This window comes from Alosa alosa, chromosome 3, assembly GCF_017589495.1.
Source record: "Alosa alosa isolate M-15738 ecotype Scorff River chromosome 3, AALO_Geno_1.1, whole genome shotgun sequence".
NCBI lineage: Eukaryota > Metazoa > Chordata > Actinopteri > Clupeiformes > Clupeidae > Alosa > Alosa alosa.
This window is the reverse complement of record NC_063191.1, coordinates 31,999,640-32,026,591: the sequence shown is the minus strand read 5'-3', so window position 1 is coordinate 32,026,591 and position 26,952 is coordinate 31,999,640. Positions and strand designations below refer to the sequence as shown.

Here is a 26,952-nt window from a genome sequence, read left to right as displayed (position 1 = left end):
ACTCCCGCTCTGCAACCCCGAAAGCACCACAGTTCCTCTGGGATGTTGTCGCGAACACAGCCAGCATTCCGTTGTAGTGCGATCAGCTGATTCCTTGTGTACACAAGTTTGCTGCCGCTGGAGCGTTGCAATATGTACGTATCCATAGGATAGAATAAAAACACTCCTCAAAGTGTGTAAAAATCCAAAAAGTTGCCAAGTAAAAAGTAAGAAAAAACATAGAAAAAAGACACAGAGCTACTTGACGTGCTGCCACTCTTGTCGGTGCCGGAATGTGTATGGGGAGCTTGTCCATTTAAAGCTTTAAAGACAAAAAGAAGAATTTTGTAATCTACTCTAAATTTCACTGGTAACCATTGCAGGGATTTCAAAACTGGAGAAATATGTTGTGTCTTTTTAGACTTGGTGAGCAGCCTTGCAGCTTCATTTTGCACCATCTGAAGTCGGGATAGAGAGGTCTGAGTGACACCAAAATAAAGAGAGTTACAGTAGTCCAGGCGGGATGAAATAAAGGCATGAATCAATATCTCAAAGTCTTTGAAAGAAAACATAGTTTTGGCTTTACTTAAGATTCTAAGGTGGTAAAAAGATGACTTGACAACAGAATTAATCTATTTCTCCAATTTAAAATCAGGGTCAAGTAGAAAGCCAAGATTTCTTGCACAAGGTTTTACATATCTGGCAAAAGACCCTAGTTCACTAATTGCATTATTTGCAGCTTCATGTGAACCAAAAAACTGAATTTCTGTTTTGGATTCATTCAGTTTTAAAAAATTGGTCGACATCCATTGTTTAAATCTCTTTTAGGCAATCAAGCAATGGGTTTAGAGCACCAGAGGAACCACATTTAAATGGGAGATACAGTTGTGTATCATCCGCATAGCAATGATAGGATATACCATGCTTTTTCATAATTTGACTGAGTGGCAATTTGTACAGTGAGAATAAAATACAACTAAGCACTGATCCCTGTGGAACACCATAAAATAAGGAGGCAGATGAAGTACCATTCTTCCCTCTAAGAAGAAAGCAAACCATTGACAGTACCTGAAATTCCAACCCAGTGCTCAAGGCGCTCTAAAAGAATGCAGTGATCTACAGTGTCAAAGGCGGCACTAAGATCTAGCAACATAAGTAACGCATAGTTCTTTGCATCCACTGATAGTAACAAGTCGTCAGTGACTTTAATTAAAGCAGATTCCTGTGCTGTGTTTAGGTCGGAATCCAGACTGGAAGATGTCGAACATCTCATTCTCTGATAGAAAGGATTGGAGTTGTTGAAAGACAACCTTTTCTAGGATTTTAGAAAGAAAGGGCAATTTTCAGATGGGTCTACTGTATAATTGTTTAAGTCAGTGTCCTCAAGCTCTGGCTTTTTAAGCAGGGGCTGCACTATTGCATGTTTAAAATGGTTGTAGTTAGCCCTACCTGATTTATCAATGCCCATTTTTTAATATCCCGATTGGTCATGGAAATTCAGGGAAAGGTCATGGAATTCTACATTTGGGAACCCTGGTAAAGATACACTAACAACAGAGCCTTTTTTTACGTCACTATTACCCATTACAGTGGAAAAAAGATTATTGTGAATGTGTAATACTTTTTAGTTTATTCATTGGTGAATAGAAGCAATATTAAAAATGCATTTGAGTATAGAAAATATTAAATTAATGCATGTTAGTTTAATAAACCGTACAGACATACTGCATATATATTTAATACCCCTGATTCCTGATATCCCAGTGGTGGACGTGCGCGGTCACATCTGGCTCTCTGGCAGCGAGAGGGCAATTATGTGGCCCTTTCTATCATCAAAGTTGCCCATCCCTGCCCTAGTTCATAACGACTCATTTGTGGTGTAGCGCCACTCACCACTCACCACATGGTGAGTGAAATAATCTAATCCTTCACAATAATCTAATCCTTCACAAAATCTTTTGATGATCTTATTCAAACTTGAAATAAAATTTGACTCATAGCATCGCTACATCAAACAAATTTCATGAAAGTTCTTCCATAGGGGATGCTGCAACATGCATTTATATATCTCAAAACAGTTTAAGCTACAGTTTTGTGGTATTTGGCTATATCCAAGTGGAAGGAGCCTACGCCCAGCAAGGGGGAGCCTAGGTCCAGCGAGGTAGATAAGGTAGATAGCCTATGTAGATCTAGTGAGGTGGGGTCAGTAATTTATGTGACCGCAAGAGAATGGACCGATAGCGCAAACATGGAGGAGTGGATTAGTTTACCTTAGGAGACCGATAAATACTTTGACACATTTTACTCAAGATTTGCTTACCTTCATAGGCAGTATATTATATTAAGTAATATTATATAGGTCAAAATCCCTGTGCACAGCCCTTCTTGCTCCAGGTGCTGATGGTGTGCAGTCTAACTATTGAAAAGTCAAAAAGTAGTATACATTGCACACTGGAGGGTATATTTTGTGAACCTGATGAAGCAACTTGCGAAACGCGTTGTTCACGCCAAATAACGACTTTTTAATATTATAAAGGCCTAGCCTTAACAACTTTACTACATGATCGTGGTAGTGGAAGTGATCCTTTAGGAAACCGATAGCCTAACTAGGCTACTTTGACACTTTGATTTTTTTTTACTTTGATTTTAATAATTTAATCCTTGATTTCTTAGGGAAAAACATTATTCCAGCTAAGCATTCAATAATAATAATGAATGCTGAATATTTTATTATATTACATTAGAATAAATGTGCAATGAGCAGAATTTAAGCATGGCTGCATGTGATATTTTTTACAGCTTAAAATTGCATAAGCCTAACAGCTGTTTTGAGTTAAGGCTACATTAGCTTGTTATATTGAATAACTTGGTGATAGAGACACATTATTTTGTGGAATGATGCATCTAAATTTGCAACGATATGACACAATCTCTGATAGCCTATAAGTGACATCATGCTCTGTCTGCCACTTGTTTGTAGCTGATCAAAGTCACTTTATTTGTATAGCACATTTAAAAGCAACAGGAGTTGACCCAAAGTGCTTCACAGGTAAGGCAGATAGGTAGTTAATTGTACACACATAGGTAAAAGAGGAGCCCAGAATTATAAAAAGGATAAAAAAAAGGATTTCAAATAATAAAAATAAAATATAAGTTCAGGTAACAAGGCATAAAAGATTAATTCAAATAAATAGAGATGAAGTGCAATAAATAAATAAGCATTTATAAAAACAATAGAACACAATTAACAAACATGCAATTGAAAGTATAAAAGTAATAATGATAATAAAATAGCATAAAGGAAAGGAAAGTGCATGAGAGGGAGGAGGTCTCAGGAGGAAGTAAAAGCAAGAGAGAAGAGGAAGGTCTTTAAGTTGGATTTAAAACCAAAGTCCTTTCAGGCAAGACTCTCCACCCAGCGGCCATATTGTAACGCTTTTTGGGCACTTATCAGGCATCTATTTCAGCAGAAATGTGCGTGTGCAAGGCTTCACGACACCAACCTTGTTCCAGTGGCGAGATCACAACACATACTTGGCATGGTATATTCACAACACAGACTATCTTGCACTAGCTGCAGCATGTGAAGCAAATGAGGATGCACCTTTCTGTGTCTCTGAGGTCGATGTGAGCAATGCCTTTAGGAGGGTTAATTGTAGAAAAGCTGCTGGACCGGATGGAATTTCTAACAGGGTTTTGAAATCCTGCGCTGCTCAGTTAGCTCCTGTGTTCACTTATATCTTTAACACATCATTGGCTCAGTTGGAGACAGTTCCTACTTGCCTCAAGCAGTCTGTTATTGTTCCAGTACCGAAAAACAAAAGTCCATCATGTCTGAATGACTACCGCCCAGTAGCCCTGACGTCTACAGTGATGAAGTGTTTTGAGAAGTTTGTGAAAAACATAATCTGCTCATCCCTCCCTGCCTCCTTCGACCCCCTCCAATTTGCTTACAGAGCCAACAGGTCTACAGAGGATGCCATCTCAAACCTCATGCACACCACCTTAACTCACCTGGAGGAGGGGAATGGGAATTATGTGAGGATGCTGTTCATTGACTTTAGTTCAGCATTCAACACGATAGTACCTCTCACCTTGGTCACAATGATGAAGGCCTTAGGACTGAACACCACCCTGTGTCACTGGATATTTGACTTCCTCACCAACCGTTCACAAGTGGTTAGAGTGGGGGGTCTGACATCTGACTCATTAACCATCAGCACTGGTGCTTCCCAAGGCTGTGTTTTGAGTCCACTGCTGTACAACATCTACACACATGACTGCAAAGCCAACAGTAGTCATACCTCCATCATCAAGTTTGCAGATGACACAGTGATCTTGGGCCTGATTAGTAACAACAATGAACAGCTCTACTTGGATCAGGTTGATGAGGTGGCACAGTGGTGTCAATCTAACAGCTTGACACTGAATATCAATAAAACCAAGGAAATGGTAGTGGATTACAGAAGGCAGCAGCAGAACTACAGTTACACCCCACTTATGATCAGCGGGCAACCTGTAGAGAGAGTCACAAGTTTTAAATACCTTGGTGTCCACATTACTGAAGACCTAACATGGACTGTTAACACTCAATATGTTCTGAAGTCCAGACAACTTCCTTCGTCAGCTAAGGAAATTCAAAGTTTCTACATCCATCATGAAGGCCTTCTACACTTCAGCGGTTGAGAGTGTTCTAACTGGTAGTATCATCACCTGGTATGGGAACTCCACAGTTAGAGATTATAGTACTCTGCAGAGAGTAGTGCGCTCAGCTGAACGTACTATAAGAACTGAACTCCCTGCTCTACAAGATATCTATTCCAGAAGAGTACTCCTAAGAGCCCAAAAGATTCTGAAGGACTCTTCTCATCCTAACAATGGATTATTTCTACCGCTGAAATCAAGAAGACGCCTATGTAGTCACAAAGCCAGAACTGAGAGACTCAGGAGAAGTTTTTATCCCCAGGCCATCTGAACTCTGAACTCACACTATACTGACTTTGCACACATTCACTCTTCAGCACTCTCAAACATTTCCCAACTCTGAACTCACACTATACTGACTTTGTACTCATTCACTCCTCAGCACTCATGACCCCCCCCACACACCTACAAGACTTTTAGCACTTTTGCATCCCTCACCCTATGCTATAGACCTTTAATTTATTTTCTTATTTCATCACACGTCAAAACACACACACACACACACACACACACACACACATCTGACTTTCTCCAACTTTTGCACATCTCCATAGAACTTTTTATTTATTATTTTTGATTTCTCCTCCATCTACCCATGTCCTTGATTGCCTAGCCTTTGCCCCCCCCCCCACCCCCCACCCCACCCCCATCCCCAACACACACACAAAAAACACACACACTTACATCACTGTCATCATCTCACATACAGCACACTGCTTGCTACAGTAAGCCTCCTCTACTTGCTGCACACTGCCCCCCCCCCCTCCCTACATACACAGCACATTGTCTTCAGGATCTTCTCCTACACACATCCTCTACATACTTACAGCACACAGCCCCCCACACACACACACCTACAAGACTTTTAGCACTTTTACATCCCTCACCCTATGCTATAGACCTTTAATTTATTTTCTTATTTCATCACACGTCAAAACACACACACACACACACACACACACACACACATATCTGACTTTCTCCAACTTTTGCACATCTCCATAGAACTTTTTATTTATTATTTTTGATTTCTCCTCCATTTCTAACCCCATGCATTTCTATAAAGGATTTTTTGAGTGCTGTGTCTCCTCATTAGAAAGTTTCTGTTAAAACTAGCAACTGTCGGACAGGACTTGATGTGTGGTGGAAGGGTGTTCCAGAGCCTTGGGGCAACTACAGAAAAGGCCCGATCCCTTCTTGTTTTAAGTCTTGAATGAGGGACTGTGAGAAGCTGTTTAACTTTTAGAACCCTAGACTGTTTTAAAGGTGTCATCTCATTGTTTTTTCATTAATTTTGCAGTGGTCTGTAGTATTGATGAATGCCGGTTTTGGTGAAAAAAATGCTGTCCTGCGTCTGTTTCATGCTGTTCTAGTTTGGTGGGGAAGGTGGGCGGGGAGGAACGACTGGATTTCGCCTCTAGTCATGAATATTAATGACATGCTAATGAATTCACCTCTGATTGGCTAACAGTACTGTGGACGCTTCCTCCAGTGCGCCCCTCATCCGGTTCTGCCTGTGCTATGCTCCATATTCAACTTTACAGTGCTAAAACCTGGCTAAAACTCCAGTCAAAACTGTTGCACAAAATGTCTTCGGAGATACAACTTCATGTGTTTGATCCTAGTATTCGAGTAGGAAGAAGAACCGCTTCCTGATCGTTTGTCGGTGAACGTTGGTTTAATAGACCCCTTCGCAACGGTGGTGAAAACATAAACATTCGGGTGGGCGTGACGTCACTGGAGGCAGAAACAATCGTTTGGATAGTGAGGCGGCTATTTGAATAGTACTAGTGAGGCGGCTAAAATCAGACAGTAATCTAAAATCTTTGCTAAAATGTGTAACGATATAAAACAATACGTACATACACTCAGTGTACGTGATCGGGAGGATTATTTGAAAAAACTAAGGCTACATTATCAGATGGGACCATCCTGACAGACCCAATACCGTCAGTGATTGGAAAGACAGGTTTGCCATCAGTTGAATGGCCGGACATTATTGAAAAACCGAGTGTCTACAGTAAGGAGAAGCTGAGGGTGTATAAATCATTGAATGTATATAACTATCTCCTAAATGGTCATGTCCAAGACTTACAATAGGCCTACAATGACGTGGTGAGTTTTGTGTTTGCCGAACCGACATTTTACCGAGCCAGCGCCCGCCCATGTCTCAAGGCAAAGATGTATTGCAAACGTGCTAATTACCAACCATTTCGCTTGAAAATTCTAAAACAACAATGTTTTTAATACTTCAAAATAACATTTGATAAATGAACCTCACATTTTTTCAGTAGCCATAGGTGTCTAGATTTGAACAAAATCTAGTTTGTTTCTTACCGGGGCTTTTACTGCCTGAAATATCCAATTTTGTTTACCACGCTCGGAGTTAGTGCTGGGCCTTACACAGTAGTAGCCTAGTAACTAATCAAGGATTTGGTTTAGCTCTTCGAGTCACAGTAAAATTAATTTTTTGGTAGGCTACATAGCTTATTTAGATACACTTATGGTGTGGGCGCCATGCTTTTTTAGGAATCCGCAGTCTTGGTTTGTATAGAAATGAATAAGTGACATACATGTAAAGAGGTTGGAAATACAGGACTCCATTGGTAGGCTAATATGTGAGGTTCCGATACAAGGCTTGGGTTATCGTGAGTCAAACGAACTACGTTCTCACTGGAAAGTGTAGCCTAGGCCTACTTATTTCAAATTTAACCGATGACTTTTTCGGTTCGACAAACCTTTAGCCTCCCGAATATGACTGTTTGTTTAGCTTCCCAGCTGAGGTGATGGTTTGTTTTGCCTCCAGTGAACGTAATGACGTAGGCTCAGAAGGTACCTATAGAATGGTAACAATTGCCTGACAGCTTAAAATTTCTCCTAAAAGAGGTAAATGTTTGTGACAATCGTCATCTTGCTTTCAAGTAATAAACAGTTGGAAACGTTTTAAAATAAAGACCTATTTCTTTACACAGTCAAAAGTCTTTGCAATCTTCCTAGTAGATATTTTACTTCACAACACAGGTAAGCACCCTAAATGCAGTTCAGCCACTGACCTAGCCTGCTAATGCTATCAGAATTGCTAGATAGTTATGGTTTGAATTCCATGATACCATCATTGAAAGACCACTTGGTCATAGCCCAATATATATATAGATCTAAATGCAAACACGCCTACCTAGCTATATTTTGCTGGAATTGTACCAGAATGCCTACAGAAGCAGAGAATGTGTGCTGCAAGACTTCTCCGGTAATGAGAACTATGGCTTTGATAGCCTGACATTGGCAGAGGTTAGCCTACTCAAGTTGTTTTCTGTCACGTATGACAGAAAAAGTAGCCTACTATAGGAATCTTATAGTATTTTGGGACTAAATATTACAGTAATCTTATAGGAATACTATAGTATACTATTCCAAAAATAATTCAGTGGAAATGCATGGATTCCAGTTTCTTCCAGTAGCAGCAACTGGAATCCATGCATTTCCACTGAATTATTTTTGGAATCTGATCCCTTATCATAGCTGTTCATTCTTACTCGTTGCTCGACTTATCGTGACTAAATTCAAGATGGCTGTAAACGCTAAACTTCATGAAGATACTGTCTGTATAAATTGTCTTGTAAGTAAACTACCAGTGCTTTTTCAAAGTTCTCAATGTCTCGTTTTAAATGTCAGGGCCCTCGGAAGTCTACCAATGAAGTGTGGAGATACATTGAGCCCTCGTGAAATGGGTGTAAAACAGTGATTTATTTGCATGGCTAGCCCGATGTCAAGCACCACTATTGAAAAAGCTGTTGGTAGCATCGGCTAACTAGCGCCAGATTTTGGAGTGCAGGGGAGAAGCCGAGATGGGCTATGAGACATACGTTCACACTCGGTATCATGTTTCAATACACTTTAGGTCAATATCACACCGGAATTCTCCTTTAAAATAATGCAAACACAAAACAAGAACATCCAAACTATGCACAGAATTAACAATGTCCTCTTTTTGCCAGACGATGCAGACATCTGGCCTACAGATCCTTTGTAAGTTGGTGCTGGGATTATTTAGGGGAAAAGGTCTGAGTTGTTGTTTCGGCTTGTATTGTCCTGGGGATCCGAAGGGACAACAAACAAAACACATTCGTTGGCTGTGATGATTTTATTACATTGCTCTTTGATTGCGCTGGGCCATAGGTGGAGCCATCAGGTGTTATTGTGGAGATGTCGCTTTCATCCTCCTCTCTTGATCAACCTGAGGTCTTCTAGCTGGCCTTGGATGAACAGGCTTGATGGCAGTAGAGGTAGCAGGCCCCCATGCCCATGGTGTATCCGAAGTGCTTGTATCAATACTCATACTTTTCATGAAGTATTCTGTTTGGGTACCTAAAGTAAATAAATGTGTATTACTGTCAAGTTACAAGATACTAATAGTACACAGGACATTCACTATCTCACAAAACTGTACTGGCACAATGGAAACAAAAATATTTTAGTAAGGTGTATGATGTACTAAGTAGCACACCCACAAGAAGACATTCGGTAATATCAATTCTATCTGTTATGCAATTCATGGGTTTCATCAGGTCCATTTACACAGGTGTATTAATCAAGCACCATGCAGTCTGCATTCATAATCGAGGTGCTTGATTTTATACACCTGTGGAAAGTTACCTGAAGAAACCCATGAATTGACTTTCCAAAACATTGACGAGCACATAACCTGTATTAGCCTACTAGAAAAAGACTTCTAGAAACTAACTAGCACAACAATATAAGTTAGATCACAAACCTTTGCTTCTAACGTGATGATCTAATGTAGGCTAGAAAGCTGTGTAGCCTGACATGAGGATGTGCTCTGGAAGACATACAAAACACTAAGTAAACAGCAAGTAATCAAACAAAACATCATTGTATGTCAATGTAATAATGGCAAGAAGACATAAATTAGACTGAAGTGTAAATACCTGAGCTCTAGTGATAGGAACTTAGCCTAATAGTGCAGGGGTATTGTGTTTTTGATTTTCCCTGTTTAGACTATAATAATAATAATAATAATAATAATAATAATAATAATAAGCTTTATTTGTATAGCACCTTTCATACACAGAATGCAGCTCAAAGTGCTTTACATTTGAAGCATGTAACACAATAATAGTCAGTCAGTCATTATCAATCACTTTTCTTCATTGCTGGGACTGTTTATGATCCACTCAGCAACATATAAAAAATATAGAAAATGACGTCATAAGACTGGCAGCCTTAACCCTCTTACCCCCCACAAGCACGCCATATGGCAACTGTGGCAAGGAAAAACTCCCATATTCCAGGAAGAAACCTTGAGCAGAACCTGACTTAAATAGGGGGAGCCCATCTGCTTCTGGCTGGCTGCGCCCTCCAATAGTAGCAGATGTAGAATAATCTGAAAAAGTAGTCTACAGGATAAGATGAGTTAACTAAAAGCTTTCCTGTACAGGTATGTTTTCAGATCTTTTTTAAAAATATTTACTGAACTCGCCTGCTTGATGTACAGAGGCAGGGTGTTCCATAGTTTGGGGGCATAATGGATAAAAGCAGCTTCTCCACTTTGTTTGTGGAGCACTTTGGGTACGATTAAAAGATTAGAATTGGATGATCCAATTTTCCTTTGTGGTTGATAAGATATTAAAAGCTCAGAGATATATGAAGGTGCTATGCCATTCAGAGCTTTGTAAGTAATTAACATAACCTTAAAATCAATTCTATAGGAAATAGGGAGCCAGTGCAGTTCAGCCAACAGAGGGGTGATGTGTTCTCTCTTCTTAGTCTTAGTTAAAAGTCTAGCCGCAGAGTTCTGTATGAGTGCCAGTTTCTTTCAATGTTTTTTTGGAAGACCAGTGAAAAGTGCATTGCAGTAGTCTAACCTGCTAGTGATAAAGGCGTGAATTAGTTTTTCTGCATCTTGTTGAGTTAAAAGGGCCGCGACTTTGGCAATGTTTCTCAAGTGGAAATAGGCTGTCTGAGTAACTTTACTGATATGGGGCTTAAAACTTAACTCTGCATCTAAGATGACACCGAGGCTTGTTACTTTTGGTTTGACCTGGTGCGCCAAGTTCCCCAGATTACTAAGAATAATATCTCACTTTAGTTTTGGTCCAACCAGAAGTACCTCTGTTTTGTCATCATTTAGTTTCAAAAATGTTTTGCTCATCCACTGATTAATGGAGGTTAGGCATGCAGTGAGGGAGCAAAGGCCATCTAAGGTTAGTTGGCTCCACAGAAATATACAATTGGGTATCATTCATGAAGCTGTGGAAGTTTACATTATGCTGACTTATGACGTTTCCCAATGGAAGCATATATAGAAAAAATAGCAGGGGACCAAGGCAGCTCCCTGGGCCACATCAAAAGGCAAGTCATGTTTTTCAGATACATGATCTCCTAGACTGATATAAAAATCTCTGCCAGTAATGTAGGTTTGAAACCAGTTTAGAGCATTATCAGAGAGACCCACCCCCTTCTTAAAGGCGGTGAATTAGGATGCTATGATCAATGATGTCAAATGCCGCACTCAAATCCAGAAGAATAAGGATTGAGACTTTGTTTGAGTCAGTAGCCAGTCTGAGATCATTGACTATTTTTACTAGAGCCGTTTCTGTGCTGTGATTTGATCTAAAACCTGATTGGAATTTTTCAAGGATACTGTTTTAGTTGAGGAAGGTATTTAACTGATTACAAACAACTTTTTCAAGTACTTTGCTCAAAAACGATAGATTTGATATAGGCCTGTAGTTGCTCAGATTGGTATGGTCAAGATTTGACTTTTTAAGTAAAGGTTTCACAACAGTGGTTTTAAAAGCAGTTGGAAATATACCTGTTTCTAATTAGGTATTTATTACCTTGAGAAAAAAGGGAACTAAGCTATCATATACTTTTTTGAGGAATCTAGTAGGGATTGGATCTAAAACACATGTTGAGGAGCCGGTTTGAGTTATAATTTTACCAAGGTCAGATTGAGTAATAGTGCTAAAGGACCTTAATTTTGGGGGCTGTTTTGGGTGTACTATCAAACATATTACTTGTGTTACCAATAGCCTCCCTTATAGAAATGACTTTGTTTTTGAAGAAGTCTGCAAATTCTTCGCATCTTAGAGAGGATGCCTGACTGAGTGTATCAAAAGGTTCCTACAAGGGCAGGGACATCCTTTTCCACTTTCAAAAAACTCCTGAAGACCCAGCTCTTTAGAGAACATCTACTCTCATAGCAACACTTACAACAAGTCTTACTGATCCTAGCACTCACCAGCCGTTTTAAACTGACAAGTAACTGTTAAAAAAACAGCACTCACCGACGACTTATTCTTACTGTACTCTAATGTTTTTTTTAAACTGTCCTAAAATTGTGAGAATTGTTCTAAAAACTTACTGTTTACCATGTTGTTAGTCGCTTTGGTTAAAAAGCGTCAGCCAAATGTAATGTAATGTAATGTAATGTAATGTAAAAAGGTGTTTGATGCAATAGCCTATCAATGGTAGAGAACAACACCCTAGAGTTTCCACTGTTTTCAGCAATTACCTTAGAGAAGTGGTTCCTCCTCTCATTCCGAATAGCTCTATTATAATTTGCTATTTTTTCTTTTAGAATGGCACGGTGAACCTGTAACTTAGTTTTTCTCCACGTTCTCTTAGCTTTTCTACATGATCTTTTTTTAGATCATGGATATTTTCGCTCATCCAAGGTGTCAGTTTGCTACAGGGCCTTTTTTTAGTCTTTTAAGGGTGCCACTCTGTCAAGCAGAGCGCCTAACTCACGATTGAGAGCCTCTACCATTTGATCAATGGGATGATGTAAAATATCTAAATTTATGGAGTCTATAAGAGCTATGAACTGCTGTTCTGCTCTAATGTCCAAGAGTCGCGATTTGATTGCAATTTCGGGATGAATTTTTGGAGTATGTAGTACTATATTAAAAGATACACAATGATGATCAGACATATTTATATCATTTACTGATAAGTCTGTGACTTCTATCCCTCTAGAAATGACTAGATCGAGGGTGTTGCCAAGGTTGTGGGTGGGTCCTGTAACATGCTGCTTTAGCTCTAAACTGTCCAACACATTAAGGAACTTACTGGCTTTAGCATCAGTTGTCTTATTGACATGAATATTGAAGTCGCCATTTACAATTATCCGATCATAGCTAGTGATGGTGAGCGACATAAGTTCAGAAAACTGGTCGAGAAAGCCAGTCCATAGTTTAGGAGGGCGGTATAAGGTTAATAGAAGTACAGCTGGGTCAGCCTTCAGAGTGAGGGCAATATACTCAAAGGAAGCGAATTCGCCAAAGTTGACTCTAGTGCAACTATATTTGTTTGAGAGAATGGAGGCAATTCCACCACCTCGTTTGCCTTGTCTAATTGAGTGGAAGAAATTATAATTTGTGGGACAAGTTTCAACAAGAACAGCTTTGCTGTCTGAAGTCAGCCAGGTTTCAACAAGAAACAGAAAATCCAATTTTTTTTTTCAATCTTTTTTCACTAATAAAATCATTGATTGCAAAGGTTTTGGTAGTAAGTGCACCTATATTTAGTAAACCCATGTTAGCTGAAAATGCCTCTGGCTTTTGAGGAATATGCTGAGGTATGGAAAGAATATTTGTTATGTTTCTACATGTAGTTTTAAATTTGTCTTTTCTTTTTACTATACGTTGGGTAGAAATCAACGTTGGAATAGAACTATAAGCATAAGTCATGCTATTGCATGAAGCAGCTTGATCTATGGTAGTAGTATTGTATGTTACCCTGCAGAAAACATTCTCAGACCCATCCACATGTATAATGCCATTCGAATCAATACCTGGGGGCCTGAATCTGTAATATTTTCTACAGAATGTCAATGCCTCAGTGTGGACGCTACGCAGACTAGAACAATACCCGTACTTAGTTGAGCATAAAATATTGTTGCTAATATTATTATTTGTGGTTTAACGCTTAGGTTAGAAGACTATAGGTTCAACAAGCTAAATCTCTGGGTAGTGTGGTCAGTTTCTTATGAGTGTAGCTACACCAGGCACGTAACTGAAGCATTCCGTTCGCGTTATGTACTGCAACAATTAGCTTCCAATAGGCCTAATCAATGGAAGTAGCTACACCTGGCGTGTTAGTGGCCTGTAGGCTACGTTCGGGAAAATAGACCATTCCTCTAATGGAGTTTACCAGAGACCTTCCTATTAGGCATTCTCTGATTTTACACGTCGCGAACAGAACACTTCAGTTACGTGCCTGGTGTAGCTTCCTGTAATATAGGCTAGCCTAAGCCTAGCTTGTACCCTTTTTATGCATGCTAACGTGAAGAATATGAACCTGCTATTTTGTAACAGACGTTAGGTGGAAAAGTTTGTTTGTACTTACAGCCTGTGAGCTGGAACCAGGTTTTCAGAACATCGATGCAAAACCACTTTCTAAGGCAGTGAGTGTGGTCGAAATGATTGGAACACAGAACTAATGTTGCACTACTTCGGTGGTGGTGTTCCAACGATAAATCCGAACCATTTCTTCCTCAACTCATGTTTCTAAGGCAAGACATGCAACATTGATGTGTTATTGGCAGAAATAAAACAGGCACGATTTTTTTTCCGCCATGTTTGCAACTTGCTGTTAGCTCCTACTAGCTGCAGAGAGACAATCCCCTAGCCGCAAAATCTTCCAGTCTTCCTGTAGGCGGTCACAAGCCAAGGTGGGCGAGGCCATGAATAGTCAGTTTTCCTTCGGCGTCATTGGGAAGGGCTCTTTCTGATTCACTTGTTTTTCCGTGTATTTTCTTTCATTGGCTAATGCGGGCAATGGGGGCAGAAGATCATTTTCACGTGCAGCATGCATATGCAACTTGGAGTGAGCTATAGTATTTCGAAAGTAACAAGTATTGAACGGTTTCTCAGTGAATGTGACCTTTAAGGACATTTTCACTACCTTTAGTTAGAAGCATTTATTCTGGTCATTGTAAGTGCCATACACACATATACTATATATTGGGGTGTTTTTTTTCCAGCAGAGGCTAGGCTACCCAGATGTGCCACAATTTCATGTATTAATACTTGCATTGATTTTATTTAGATGTTTAAATAATACAAATACAAAAAGCGTATTATAAAAATTATTATATATATCTTACAATATAAGACCCATGGTGGAAGGGGGCTGAGCAATTTACAGAGATATGTGATGTGCGCCTTACAGAAATAAATGGCATTTTTTATTTAGTGATGAAAAAGGACCTTTCTGCATCCATATCTGTGACACGAACTGATCTGACCTGATTGACCCGACTTTGCACATTAGCCTGTGTGTGCACTCATGATGATTCTCTACAACTTTCTACCGCATTGCTATTAACAAAGTAAAGGCAAAAAGTGTTTCTTTCTTGAACAAATTGGGATGCAATGTGAGCCTTGAATTGGATACCATGCAGGAATTTACTAGGACCTGAAAAAAACAGATTATGAACATGCTTTGCCATAGAGAAACACATGATATCATTGGAGATTATGAGCATGCTTTGCCACAAAAACACACACAAACGTGGGTAAGTTGAGCTATATGAAGTTATTATTTTGCAGTCACTTCGTCTGTTTTTATAACCCAGAAGGATCAATATACTTCGTACAAATGGATAGCTCTGTGTCTCCTCTTTCATCTGACATGCTTGCCATATCTATGCGATCACTAGCCTGGGTGTTCCCATGCTGCCTTGCGCGCGATTTGATTCACGCTGCTAAGGCAGCCTGGAGACCATGGAGCAAATTTTCGCCTGAGATAGGGAACCAATCACAGAACAGGGGGAAGAGCAAGACGATGATAAGCTATGCACAGACGCATTTGATAGACATCCGTGGCACCCAATAAACGGATCTGGGCATTTTTTTTCAAATACGAGAAAATGAACGTTTGGTTCCCAGACCACGTCTCATTGAGAAGTGGTGGCGCTAGCCAGGCTATGCGATCACGGGGTCGCGAGTAATTCATACGAGAGTAATGGGTGCACAGGTGAACACAGAGAAGTATAGACTGTAAATATGATGACATTTAATTTCATGATTTTTCATACTTGATCGTACAGACAAGTACGTAGTCTCGTTGAAACAGGGTTCCTGCAGGGTCTTAAAAAGTCTAAAATTCTGAACTTTAAATTTAAGGCCTTAAAACATCCGAGGTCTTAAATTTAATTTAGTCAGGTCTAAAAAATGTTTTACCATCATTCATTTCCAGAAACGCTGACAGCAGAAAGTTATTACAAAGTAGCAAAAAAGTGTTGAGTTGTAGCCTACAAAGCGGAGCTCTAGCGTCTTTGCTACAATTGTAACAAAACCAGCAGAACGCTGCCCTCAGAATGTTGGTTCGGTGTGTTGTAGTTCTTTCTGGGGGATATTGGTGTTGGTACGTAAGCTATGCGGTGATAAATCTACAAAACAAATCCTGTGAAAAATGCAATACCTGCCCGCGGAATACGTCTGCGTCTCCTCAGAGTTTGTTAATGTTCGGCTACATGTGGAAAATAGGAAAGTGTACTTTCAACGAGAATGGCTAGATCACAGCGATCTCCGGTGTTGGTTACAAGCGGTACTCAGCTCCAGGTACGAGGCTCGCTGCAAACTTTGCAAAAAATGGGACTCTGGAAGGTGCTGGAGTCACACGCCAGAGCAGAGAAACATAAGCTAGCCCCAAAATGCGACCCGTTTATCAGCACTTAGCCGCTAATATCACTCAAAAGCTGATAAGTAATCTGTGAGCAATTCAAGAGAGAATAATAGAAGTGAATTTGGACGCATATTTTTACAATATTTTTTGGTGGCTTCAGCCCCCCCAAAATACTGTAAGCCTAACGACGTCCCTGACAACGAATACACATAGGCCTACTCACACCCGCACACATTCCCATGCAAACACACACACACACACACACACACACACACACACACACACACACACAGGTGCAGAGAGACGCATAAAGTGCATAAGACGCACCCAAAACACACTTTCAACTCCAGTCTCGTTTTTTACTTCCTTGATGAAATCTATTCTATTTGAGGGCAAGTTTGTTTTAACCTATTTTCATTTTAGGCTTAATAAAGATTTAGGGCATTTAGCACTCCTAGGCCCTACGGTTCTCGAGATATTCACAGAAAACTGTCTCCGGCCACCTACAGGCCAGTTGGTGTATAGTAACATAAATTAATTTATTGTGTGGCCCCTCATGAACGGAATTCCACGAAACTTGGCATAATGATCCTACACTTCCAATTTCGTGCAGTTTTGACTATGTTAGTAGATGTCAAATAACCTACTCCTACTGTACAACCCATTTTACTATACTGCTCCACCTGTTCAACATGCTCACGGTCAAAAAATGCAACAAACTCATTCAAATAGCCAACACTGCCACCAAAATAATAGGTCTGCACACCCCCAATCTACAAGAACAAAACAGCAAGGCCATCACACAGATTGCACATGCAATATCCCAGGACATCACACACCCACTCAACCACTACTTCTCACTCCTGCCATCTGGAAGGAGATTCAGAGGTATAAGGTGCAACAAAGCCTGCTTAAGCAGAAGCCTAATCCCTTCAGCCATCATAACCCTAAACAAAACAAAGCCATATTCATAATACATGCCACCTGATCCCAACTTCTCATATGCAACCACACCTGTGATGTATGTTTTACTCTTTGTCTGTTTGTATTTATGTATTTCGTCTTAAATGTCTGTTGTCTCTTATGCCATGTGATGTACTACACTGTTTGTAAAAATGTGAAGGAAGACATGACAATGTACATAAAATATGTGTAAAGAAATTTCCCTAAGGGAAAATTAAACAAACTAACTACAAGGGAATATCTTTAAAAAGTGGATGATGTAAGTGTTTAGCCTCTTTATGACACATTTCTTGTGATAATGCTCATTTCTTGTTTTATGTTTCTATTTGTGCAGCCTATCCTAGAATCTGGAGTTATTGACCTACTCTGTAGTCTCACACAGAGTGAAAGTCCAGCTCTGAGGATTAATGGCATCTGGGCACTCATGGTAAGGGATCTTCTCACTTATTTATTTTCTTATACCATATACTGAAAAGTTTTAATCTCAGAGTATACGTAGTGCTAGGCGCTATGACCAAAAATGAGTATCACAGTATTTTTTACGATTTTGACGGTTTCATGGTATATCACGGAATTGGTAATTTAGCACGACTAGCCCTCTATAGGTTTGTATTTCATTCTACAGTCAGAGCCACATAGAATAAACATCATAATCATGACATACTACTGATTTATATGAATTTTGCTTACAATACAATTACAATTAATGTCACAATAGAAAAAGTATTTCTATAAAAAGAAAACAGAAAAAGAAAAAATACTGAATACTGAAATGAAATGTCTGAATACTGTTTTTATTCATGACGGCACATATAATGCTGATACTATTACATTACACACTTAGTAGTAGTATGATGTGTGTCTGCCGTTATGCTTGCTGATGCCCTGATTGAAGACCTGAAAATTGTTCTTTTGTCATCTGCCATAATTAGGGGTCCGAGCAGCACAGCTGCGGGACCCTTATTGTTTCTGTGCCGTTCAGTTTTCCCCAAAATTCTGTAAAAGTTATACTGCAGCCTAAACCCTAAAGTCCTAGAAACTTTACATTTTCAGGTATGGTTACAGTACCCCCCACTACCCATAACCCAAAATTTGAGCTACAGCACCCAAAGGTGGCGCTATTGTCAAAATAGTGAATTATGCTTATTTCTCCTTACCAGATTGACCTAGACTCCAAAATTCTTTCATCATATTAATCTCTAAACTCAGATGCATCTTTTTGACCCTCGTCTTATGCTCTAAAAACCTTTGCCACAAATTTATAGAAAACCCAAATATTATAAAAAGTTTCACAGGCTTCAAATATCATCTCATCTTCATCAAAATTCTCATAGACAATGTTTAGACCAAGCCTCACAAAAGTTATCAAAATAATTTTGATATGTTCCATTTCAGAGATATAGTCCAATAAAGTTGGACCACTCAGCCCTTTTTTCCTATATCACCTATATTCCTATACGAGTTATTTTGTTATTGTATAACAACCACACAACCATCATTAGGTGGATACCATTAGCAGTGCAAATTTTGAGATCTGTACTCTTTCTAAAAAGCTCTTAATTCTCTTGTGAAATGTGTGCTTGGAGTTTTCTTGATGTTGTGTGTTTACCAATACACATTTTCATCATGTGAAAGTGAGTTTAGGATTGTCTGTGGCTCAATGGGATAATGCCTTCTACTTGTGATCCTTAGGTTGAGAGTTCAAATCCCAGCTAGAGCATTATCATCAAGCTGCACATGCTATTGGTAATTTAAGATTCACATCATTGAATAGCACCCGAATTGACATTAGCCAATCAACATTCACACTCATCAGTTTCCAAGAATCTCAATGCCGACAGGGGAACTTCTTTGTTAACCATTTTCCTTCAAAATTAACTCTGTCATATTTATATTTCTTCCATTAGTGTTTTTGACTACACATTTTTCATTTCCCCGGAATGTCAACCATTTTTCAGGTGTACTCTTTTAGGATAGGCCTAAATTCTGTTGTGAAATTTGACCTATAATGACATGAATTAAGCTCATATCTTACTAACGCTTTCATGGATTGAAACCAAACTTTGTACATGGATTTAAGAACCAATCCCAATCCAATCCAGTCCAAAACAATCCAATCCAATCAACAATCACATGAAGTAGGCTCATATCTCAGCAATCCCAATCCAATCGAGTCCAATCCAATCCAATCCAGTCCAATTCAATCCAATCCAATCAAAAATCACTTGAAGTAGGCTCATATCTCAGCAATCCCAATCCAATACAGTCCATTCCAGTCCAGTCCAGTCCAATCCAATTCAGTCCAATCCAATCTATAACCACAGGAAGTAGGCTCATGTCTCAGCAATGCTTTTATGTATGGAAACCAAATTTTGTACATGGACTAAATACCCATTCCCAATCCAATCCAATCCAAGCCAAGCCAGTCCAGTCAAGTCCGGTCCTGTCCAATGCAATACCAATCCCAATCCCAACTCCTGTTCAACTGCTTGGCCCCCTCATTGCCTCTTGCAGCTATGAGGGGGCCAAGCAGTCAGCGAAGCTGCGAAGGCACCCATTGTGTTTGTTAGTTTTCTTATTATTATTCCTCTGGCATGGGAGTCTATGGCAGCCCATAGAACCGTCTGGTGAAAAGTTGTGAAATTTGGCACACTAATTAGGCAAAGTCCCATGATTAATTTCACCAAGATTCAAGTCGGCACCTCGAGCGCTCTAGCGCCAACAACAGGCCAAAGTTGCACATGCGTTCACGCGCGTAACTTCTGACCATTGGCCTGATTTTGAAAAATGAAGTACTGTTGGAATCCTTGGACCAAGCCGAGTTCAACGTACCCTATGACGTCAATTTCTGCCATGATGGATTTTCCGCCATGTTGGATTTAGTCAAAAACCTTTAAAAAGTTTCACGCCTCACATAGTTTGTCTGATTTTCACGAAACTTAGTACATATGATATTGAGACCAAGCAGCACAAAAGTTATCCCTTTTTGTCTTCGGAACTAAAACCGTTCTCCCGTAACAGCCAATCGAAATTTGTAGCGAAGCCGCCAAACAGGAAGTGAGCTCATATCTCTGCAACCATTTCATGTATCATAACCAAACATAGTACGTGGACTCATAACCCCATCATGAGGATGTTCAAAAACTTTAGTGACCTCTCACCTCTAGGGGGCGCTGCAATTAGGAAAAATGTGTTTTGGCCTGTAGTTGCTGTTGTGTTTGGAATTAAAATGTACTAGTGGGGTCTGTTAATACTGTCGGAGGTCCATAGGCTGACCCAAGTCAAATTGTGATGTCATCGTAATTGATTCGGCCGCCATGTTGGATTTAATCAAAAACGCCTAAAAGTTTTCACAGGTCACAAAGTTTGTCCGATTTTCAAGAAACTTGGTGCAGATGATCTTCAGACCAAGCCTCAAAAAAGTTATCCCTTTTTGTCTTCAAATTTAAAACCGTTCGCCCGTAACAGCCAATTAAAATTGTCGTCAAAGCCGCCAAACAGGAAGTGAAGTGATATCTCAGCAAGGTTTTCTCGTGTCAAGACTAAACTTACTACATGTGCTCAGGACCCAATTAGGAGGAGGCTCAAGAAATTTGGTACACTTGAACACAGTGTGGCGCTATAATCACAGGAAGTAGGCTCATATCTCAGCAATGCTTACACTACGTTAGTGTTTCCCAAAACCATAGTAGCAACGAACGTTCGCAACCACGTAAAGTTCGTAATCGTAAAGTTGTGTAGTTACAACTACACCTCTCGACCTGTGGTAGAATGCTAGAAGCATAGTTCCAGGGATCTTCATGTCAAAGACGTCACTGACGCCAGTTATTTGTTTGCAAATTAATAATTATAAATATATTTAGGTTTCTAATTGATATTTACACTTCTAACCACCATACATCCATATTTTAAAATGCCCAAGGCAGAAAATACATAAATTAAAAGTCAATTTGCAGCCATGTGCACGTAAGTAAAAGTCATACACTTGCAGATAATAATAAGGTGGTGCGCACTTTTTGACGAGTCAGCTGAGAATATGTAGCCTTTGATTTTCATGGGGGTCCTTGTTAGTTCATAAACCAAGCCAAGAAGGCTGATTCTGATTTTGATAATATGATCTGCACAAAAGATAAACTTAGGTAAACAACGATGTCAATATTGTTGTCAAAATCTTAACAGATTCGAACTCTTGGACAGGGGACTGGTAACTGCTGTGCAACGGCGGCAGTCATCTGCCGGCCTTAACGCAATGCGCCACAGAAGTATGTGCTAGTGCCCGTTCACGTGCTACTAAACGTCATTAACCACCTTAGTCCAGACTACTGAAGTTTCAACTATCATGGTCCAAACTTACAGTACTATGTAATAGAGCTCGACCGATAAAGGATTTTGAAGGCCGATACCGATACAAATATTTGTTGATTTAAAAATCCGATATATCAGCCGATATATATATTTTTTTTTTTCAGAAACACGCAACAAAACATTAACAGATTTCCCTAACATTAGTTATTTGTAGTTATTTATGAGTATTGACTAAAATAATATGATAATGCATTTCAAAAACAAACTTGTTTATTTTTAAATAATATTGTCACAGTGGAACAGAGGAACATCGAAATATATTAAAGTTCAGGATGTGTGGCGCATTATACACGAGTGTTGCCAGCAGGGACGGTGTAGAGTGCCCTCTGGTGGACAAACTATACAACGCCAACACTCATGACATGGTTGAAGGGTGTTTCGTCCGTTTTTATTTTATTTTTTAAATATTCATTTATCGGCCATTATAAATGCCGATACCGATAGTTTGGAAAATGCCTAATATCGGCCGATAATATCGGCCCGCCGATTAATCGGTCGGGCTCTACTATGTAAGTACGACAGTTTTGGGAAACAGTCGTAACTTACATGTTGGTTAGTTGAACGATGCATCCTGTTAGTAAAAAGCTAACCTCCATAGTTGTACGGGAAACGCACCCCAGATCAGCTTGTATAGGCCATTAGCAATCTAATGCCTCTCACTTCAGTGCTATGACTCGTTCGGCTGTGAGCTTGTTTCGCCAAAAAAACTCTATTGCAGATATCAATGCGTATTTGTTCATGGGTTTGGCCTCACAGCAGAGGCTTAGACAACTATTCTGCCGCACTAAGGCAGAAGGTTGTAACTTCGATTTTGGAGAAAATGAGTTTTTGTCATTATTAGGACAATAAACATACGTTTCATCATGTAGACAAACATCAAGTTTCAATTTGGTTGTTTTTTGGTAGAAATAAGATTATGTTTTTGCCGTAACTTCAAAAAGTCTAGGGGAAACTGTGGCAGAAGCCAGTAACATCAGATACGGCTTTATGCCTTCCTTTCACGCTGCTACTGAACACTCGATTGAAGTTACGGTGCGAAGTTATGGCAAGCTGCCTTCTGACCGACCATCAACGTGAAGTTGTATTGCCGGCTGGCGTTATGTCTAGGCTATGCATTATTCAATTAAATCACCTCAGACACACACTAACTTCAATAAAGTGTATACAGTAGCCTACATGTTTTGCAGTGCTTGCTTTTTGTTAGATTGATGGCTTTGAAACGTACCCTCGTCTAAATGCCAAGGACAAGGAATGATTAAAGATAGGGCCTAGGCTAACTTAAAAGCCTAAACTCAACAACATATTCAGTAACAAGCGCATTAGAGCATGGCTTGTAGCCTAGGATATCTTAATTCACATCACAGCCCGTAATACAAGGCTACATGTCAACTGGAAAAAAATGTTAGCTCTCGCCAGCAAATGATAGTCATTGACTGAAAACTACGTGAGTTTGTTGGAGCCGCAACGACACACCCAAATGATAGTCATTGACTGAAAACTACGCGAGTTTGTTGGAGCCGCAACGACACACCTTCCACACACACACACACACATCAGCAGCAGGAATGTAGTAATTTAGAGCCTACCTTTAGTTGAACCCTGGTTAAAATCCATACCAAACAACTGACGATAAAAGCAAATCCATTAAATCTGCCACGAGTTTTTAAAACTTGCTGCCGGCTAGTCAAAACTTGTTACAGGCTGTCAATTCTATCAATGCAATCCTAAAGTTTAGTGTAGCTGCAGGTTAGTTGGGAAATTAAAGCTAGTCGCAAAGCAGGCAGCTTTAAATTGCAGTAATATAAAATTACCAAATAAAGGCAACCGATCACATCCTAATCTACCTAATTTCTGTGGGAGAACTTTGTTTTATCATCTGCATTTGGTTAAGTTTCCATTCTATCCAGGAAAATGTATAGGCCTAGGCTACAGTGTTTAATCATAATTTTGAAAAGACCTACACACATCATCAAAACGTTTTCCTGATTTCATTATAATAATGCAAATACTGCAAGTAAAATCCCAAGAAATATGAATTCCTATGTTTTCACTGAAACTTTTCAGCAGACATTAAGATGCTACAATGGGATGATTCTGAAATATTTTTGCTGTTCTTTTCTAGGCTGGTTATCAAAATAAACAAGCTAATGAGTCTAAATTAGTGCCTCATATCCAAACAGAAAAATATGCTTTATATATATTAAAACATCAAAACACTCTTCTTAATTCTGACATCTGTCAGAAGTGACTGTCAGTGTGGTAGGCTACTATGAGTATGAAATACAGAAAAAAAAATGAAAAAACTATCATTTTCATATGATGTTGATAAATGTGAAGCCATTTTATCATAGTGAGTCCAATAGGGTTAATATTGCTTACATTTTAGGTGAAAGTTATCATTGTTATCATAACATTGTGCTATAAAATAGAAGTTAAGGTATTTTGCCTTAGTATGACCGATTGTCATTTTGTGGGCAATACTAAGGCAGAATACAGTAACTTCCAAAAAAGGGTCAAAGGTCAAATTTGAGTTCAATTTTTTTTTTTGTAGATAGATTAATACAGGTAAACACTAACACTTCCTTCAGTGGAAGAACAAAATGCTGAATGAAGCCCAAAGATATGAAGGCATATCTGGCAAGTTGTTATTTTTTGAAGACGTAAATGGTTGGGCTATAGGCCTAGTTTGCAAGAAGGAGACATAATTGCGTGAGCATGCCACACTATCCACAGCTGTGGTAGTGGGTGGTAGGAGGATCAGGGGCGCCGCTAGGGTTGTAATTCCATAGTTTGCACCATAGGTGGCCTACCCCCCCCCCAAAAAAAAAAAGATACTCGACCTTATTTACAAGATTTGCGTTTTTGGTAAATGGTAGGCTAGCCTATTATGTAGGCCTCTCTTTATTGAGTCTAAGAAAAACCTTTACATAAATTGGAACAGAAAGCCCTTCTTAGTCACGTCAACCTACCCATGTCATCCCTTATCAAATAGCCTACCGCATGAAGCGTCTAACTTTTACAACACTGGCTGCAGGCTACGTGGGCTATAGGGGTGTTTCAAGCTTTTTAAAAGTTTTGGGATGAGGGAGATCTCCCCCGGGATTTTTTTTTAAATTCTGGTTGCTAAACACACTATTTAAACGCAGTTTGGGAAGGACAGGAATACCGTTACAGAGCAGGGGCTCTGGCTCAAATTAGGTGAACATACCTTATGCGCATTAACTTCAATTCCCAACCCGCAAAAAAGGGAAAGAAAAAAACAAGTTTATGTCGCAATTTGCGATAGAGAAAAACACAGTTATGGTAATCTACTGACAAGAACGATTTGCTCACAACACTCTAAATACATTGCACTGCTGTTTTGGTTGTCCCAAACTTTTATATGACAAGCCTACGCAGTCAAGGATTTTTAACACCCGCACCAACCCTACTCGTCATGACGCGCCTTAGCCCCAAAAAGGTTGAGAACCTCGGCTCTACGCATTAACTGAATCCTTGTTCCAAACAGTGCTTTATTTTTTTTAAATAAGCCTACAGAGGAAAGCAAACAATTCAACATTTTAAACATGTGTAGACCGTGACCGTAGAGGACAATCTCTCGCTGCTGTCAGTGTCAGCATCACTGCTAAGAACAGTGCGTATTTTAACGTTACAGTTAAACGCCTGAAAAATATGAAGCTGCTGCTGTTGTTTTCTTTTCATGACTGAATGATTTAGGCTATTATCCTATAATTCAATGGAACGTTTAGGCTATTATCCTATAATTCAATGGAACATTCAGATTGCACATGAGTCAATAAATATAGGCTAGTTGTCACACAAAGTGTTTTTTTATTGTTGTAGGCTAATATTGAATGATTTCATAAATAAAGCTGTGAAAAAATTGTATGCACAGTGCGTACAGGATTACGCCTGCCGGCGCCACTGAGGAGGATTACTGTTAGCGCAGGATTTTATAACATTTTTCAACAGAAGGCTTGCCTCGAATGCCCAAAAAAAAAGGCCTGTGGTTTGCGCAGCCTACAGTAAGTAGGTCTTAGTGAGTTAGGAGTCCTCTAGACTTCTTTTAAGCTGTCTCAGAGGTGGAACGTTGCGTTCGTTGGGGGCAGGGCCGGATTAGCAATTCATAGACCCTTGGGCAGGGTGGAAGGGGTCACCTAGTACTTTCTGGGCTTTATGGCTAATCCGTGTGGCATAGATGGAGGCTACAGATGGGATGACATGTCCTATGATTTGGGATGCAGAATGCACCACCTTCTCCAACTGCTTCCTCTCTGAAGAGGTGGTGTTACCATACCAGACAGTGATGGAGAAGACAAGCACACTTTCCACTGTAGCTCTGTAAAACTGGAGCATTGCATCCCTAGCTACACCAAACTTCCTCAGCTGGCGCAAAAAGTGAAGCCTCTGGTGGGCTTTGCTTATGATGAGGTTGGTGTTGACCTCCCACTTTAGGGACTGATATATGGTGGTGCCAAGGAATTTGAAACTAGACACTCTCTCTACTGCCTGGTCATCAATGATCAGAGGGGAGTGAGCTACTGTATTTTTTCTAAAATCTATAATCAGTTCTTTTGTCTTGTTGACATTTAAAAACAGGTTGTTCCCCTTACACCATACCTCTAAGGCTGCCACTTCAGATCTGTAATCTGACTCACAGTTCTTACTGATAAGACCCACCACAGTTGTATCATCTGCATACTTGAACATTTTTATATTCTCAGAATGGGACACACAGTCATTGGTGTATAGAGAATAGAGCAGAGGAGAGAGGACACATCCTTGTGGGGCCCCAGTGTTGAGAATACTGGGTTTGGAGAACAGGTTGTCTATTTTCACCACCTGCCGCCTGTCTGATAAAAAGTTTAAAATCCAGTGACAGAGGGATTGATTGATTCCCATCAACTGGAGTTTACCAAATAATATAGTGGGTATAATAGTGTTAAAAGCAGAACTGCAGCAGAACTCTTGCATATGTAGCTGGGGCCTCTAGGTGCTGCAGGATGCTGTGGAGGCACAGGGAAACAGCATCCTCTACAGACCTGTTAGCACGGTAAGCAAACTGATAGCTGTCCATCCCAACACTGGCTAACTGTCTACAGACGAGCCGTTCAAGAACCTTCATTGCAATAGAGGTCAGAGCAACAGGCCTGTAGTCATTCAAACAGCTGATATTTGATTTTTTAGGTACAGGGATGATTACAGCAGATGTAATAATATGTAATAACGTAAGCAACACCCAGGTAACATGTTGTCCAGGCTATCTGAAACAAGGGGTTGCCTCTCATC

The 26,952-nt window shown here is 39.7% G+C and overlaps 1 protein-coding gene across 3 annotated transcripts in view; it reads left to right on the top strand.

Annotated features, from left to right (window-relative positions):
• The window catches only part of armc8 (armadillo repeat containing 8), a 272,052-nt gene that overhangs the window by 170,526 nt on the left and 74,574 nt on the right, over positions 1–26,952 (top strand). For all 3 annotated transcript variants that reach the window (XR_007193229.1, XM_048239967.1, XM_048239966.1), the window contains exon 16: positions 17,633–17,725. Coding sequence is in view for 2 of the 3 variants with exons in the window: in XM_048239967.1 (XP_048095924.1) it covers positions 17,633–17,725 (93 nt within the window). In the remaining variant the exon portion in view is untranslated. The remainder of the gene's footprint in view (positions 1–17,632; positions 17,726–26,952) is intronic.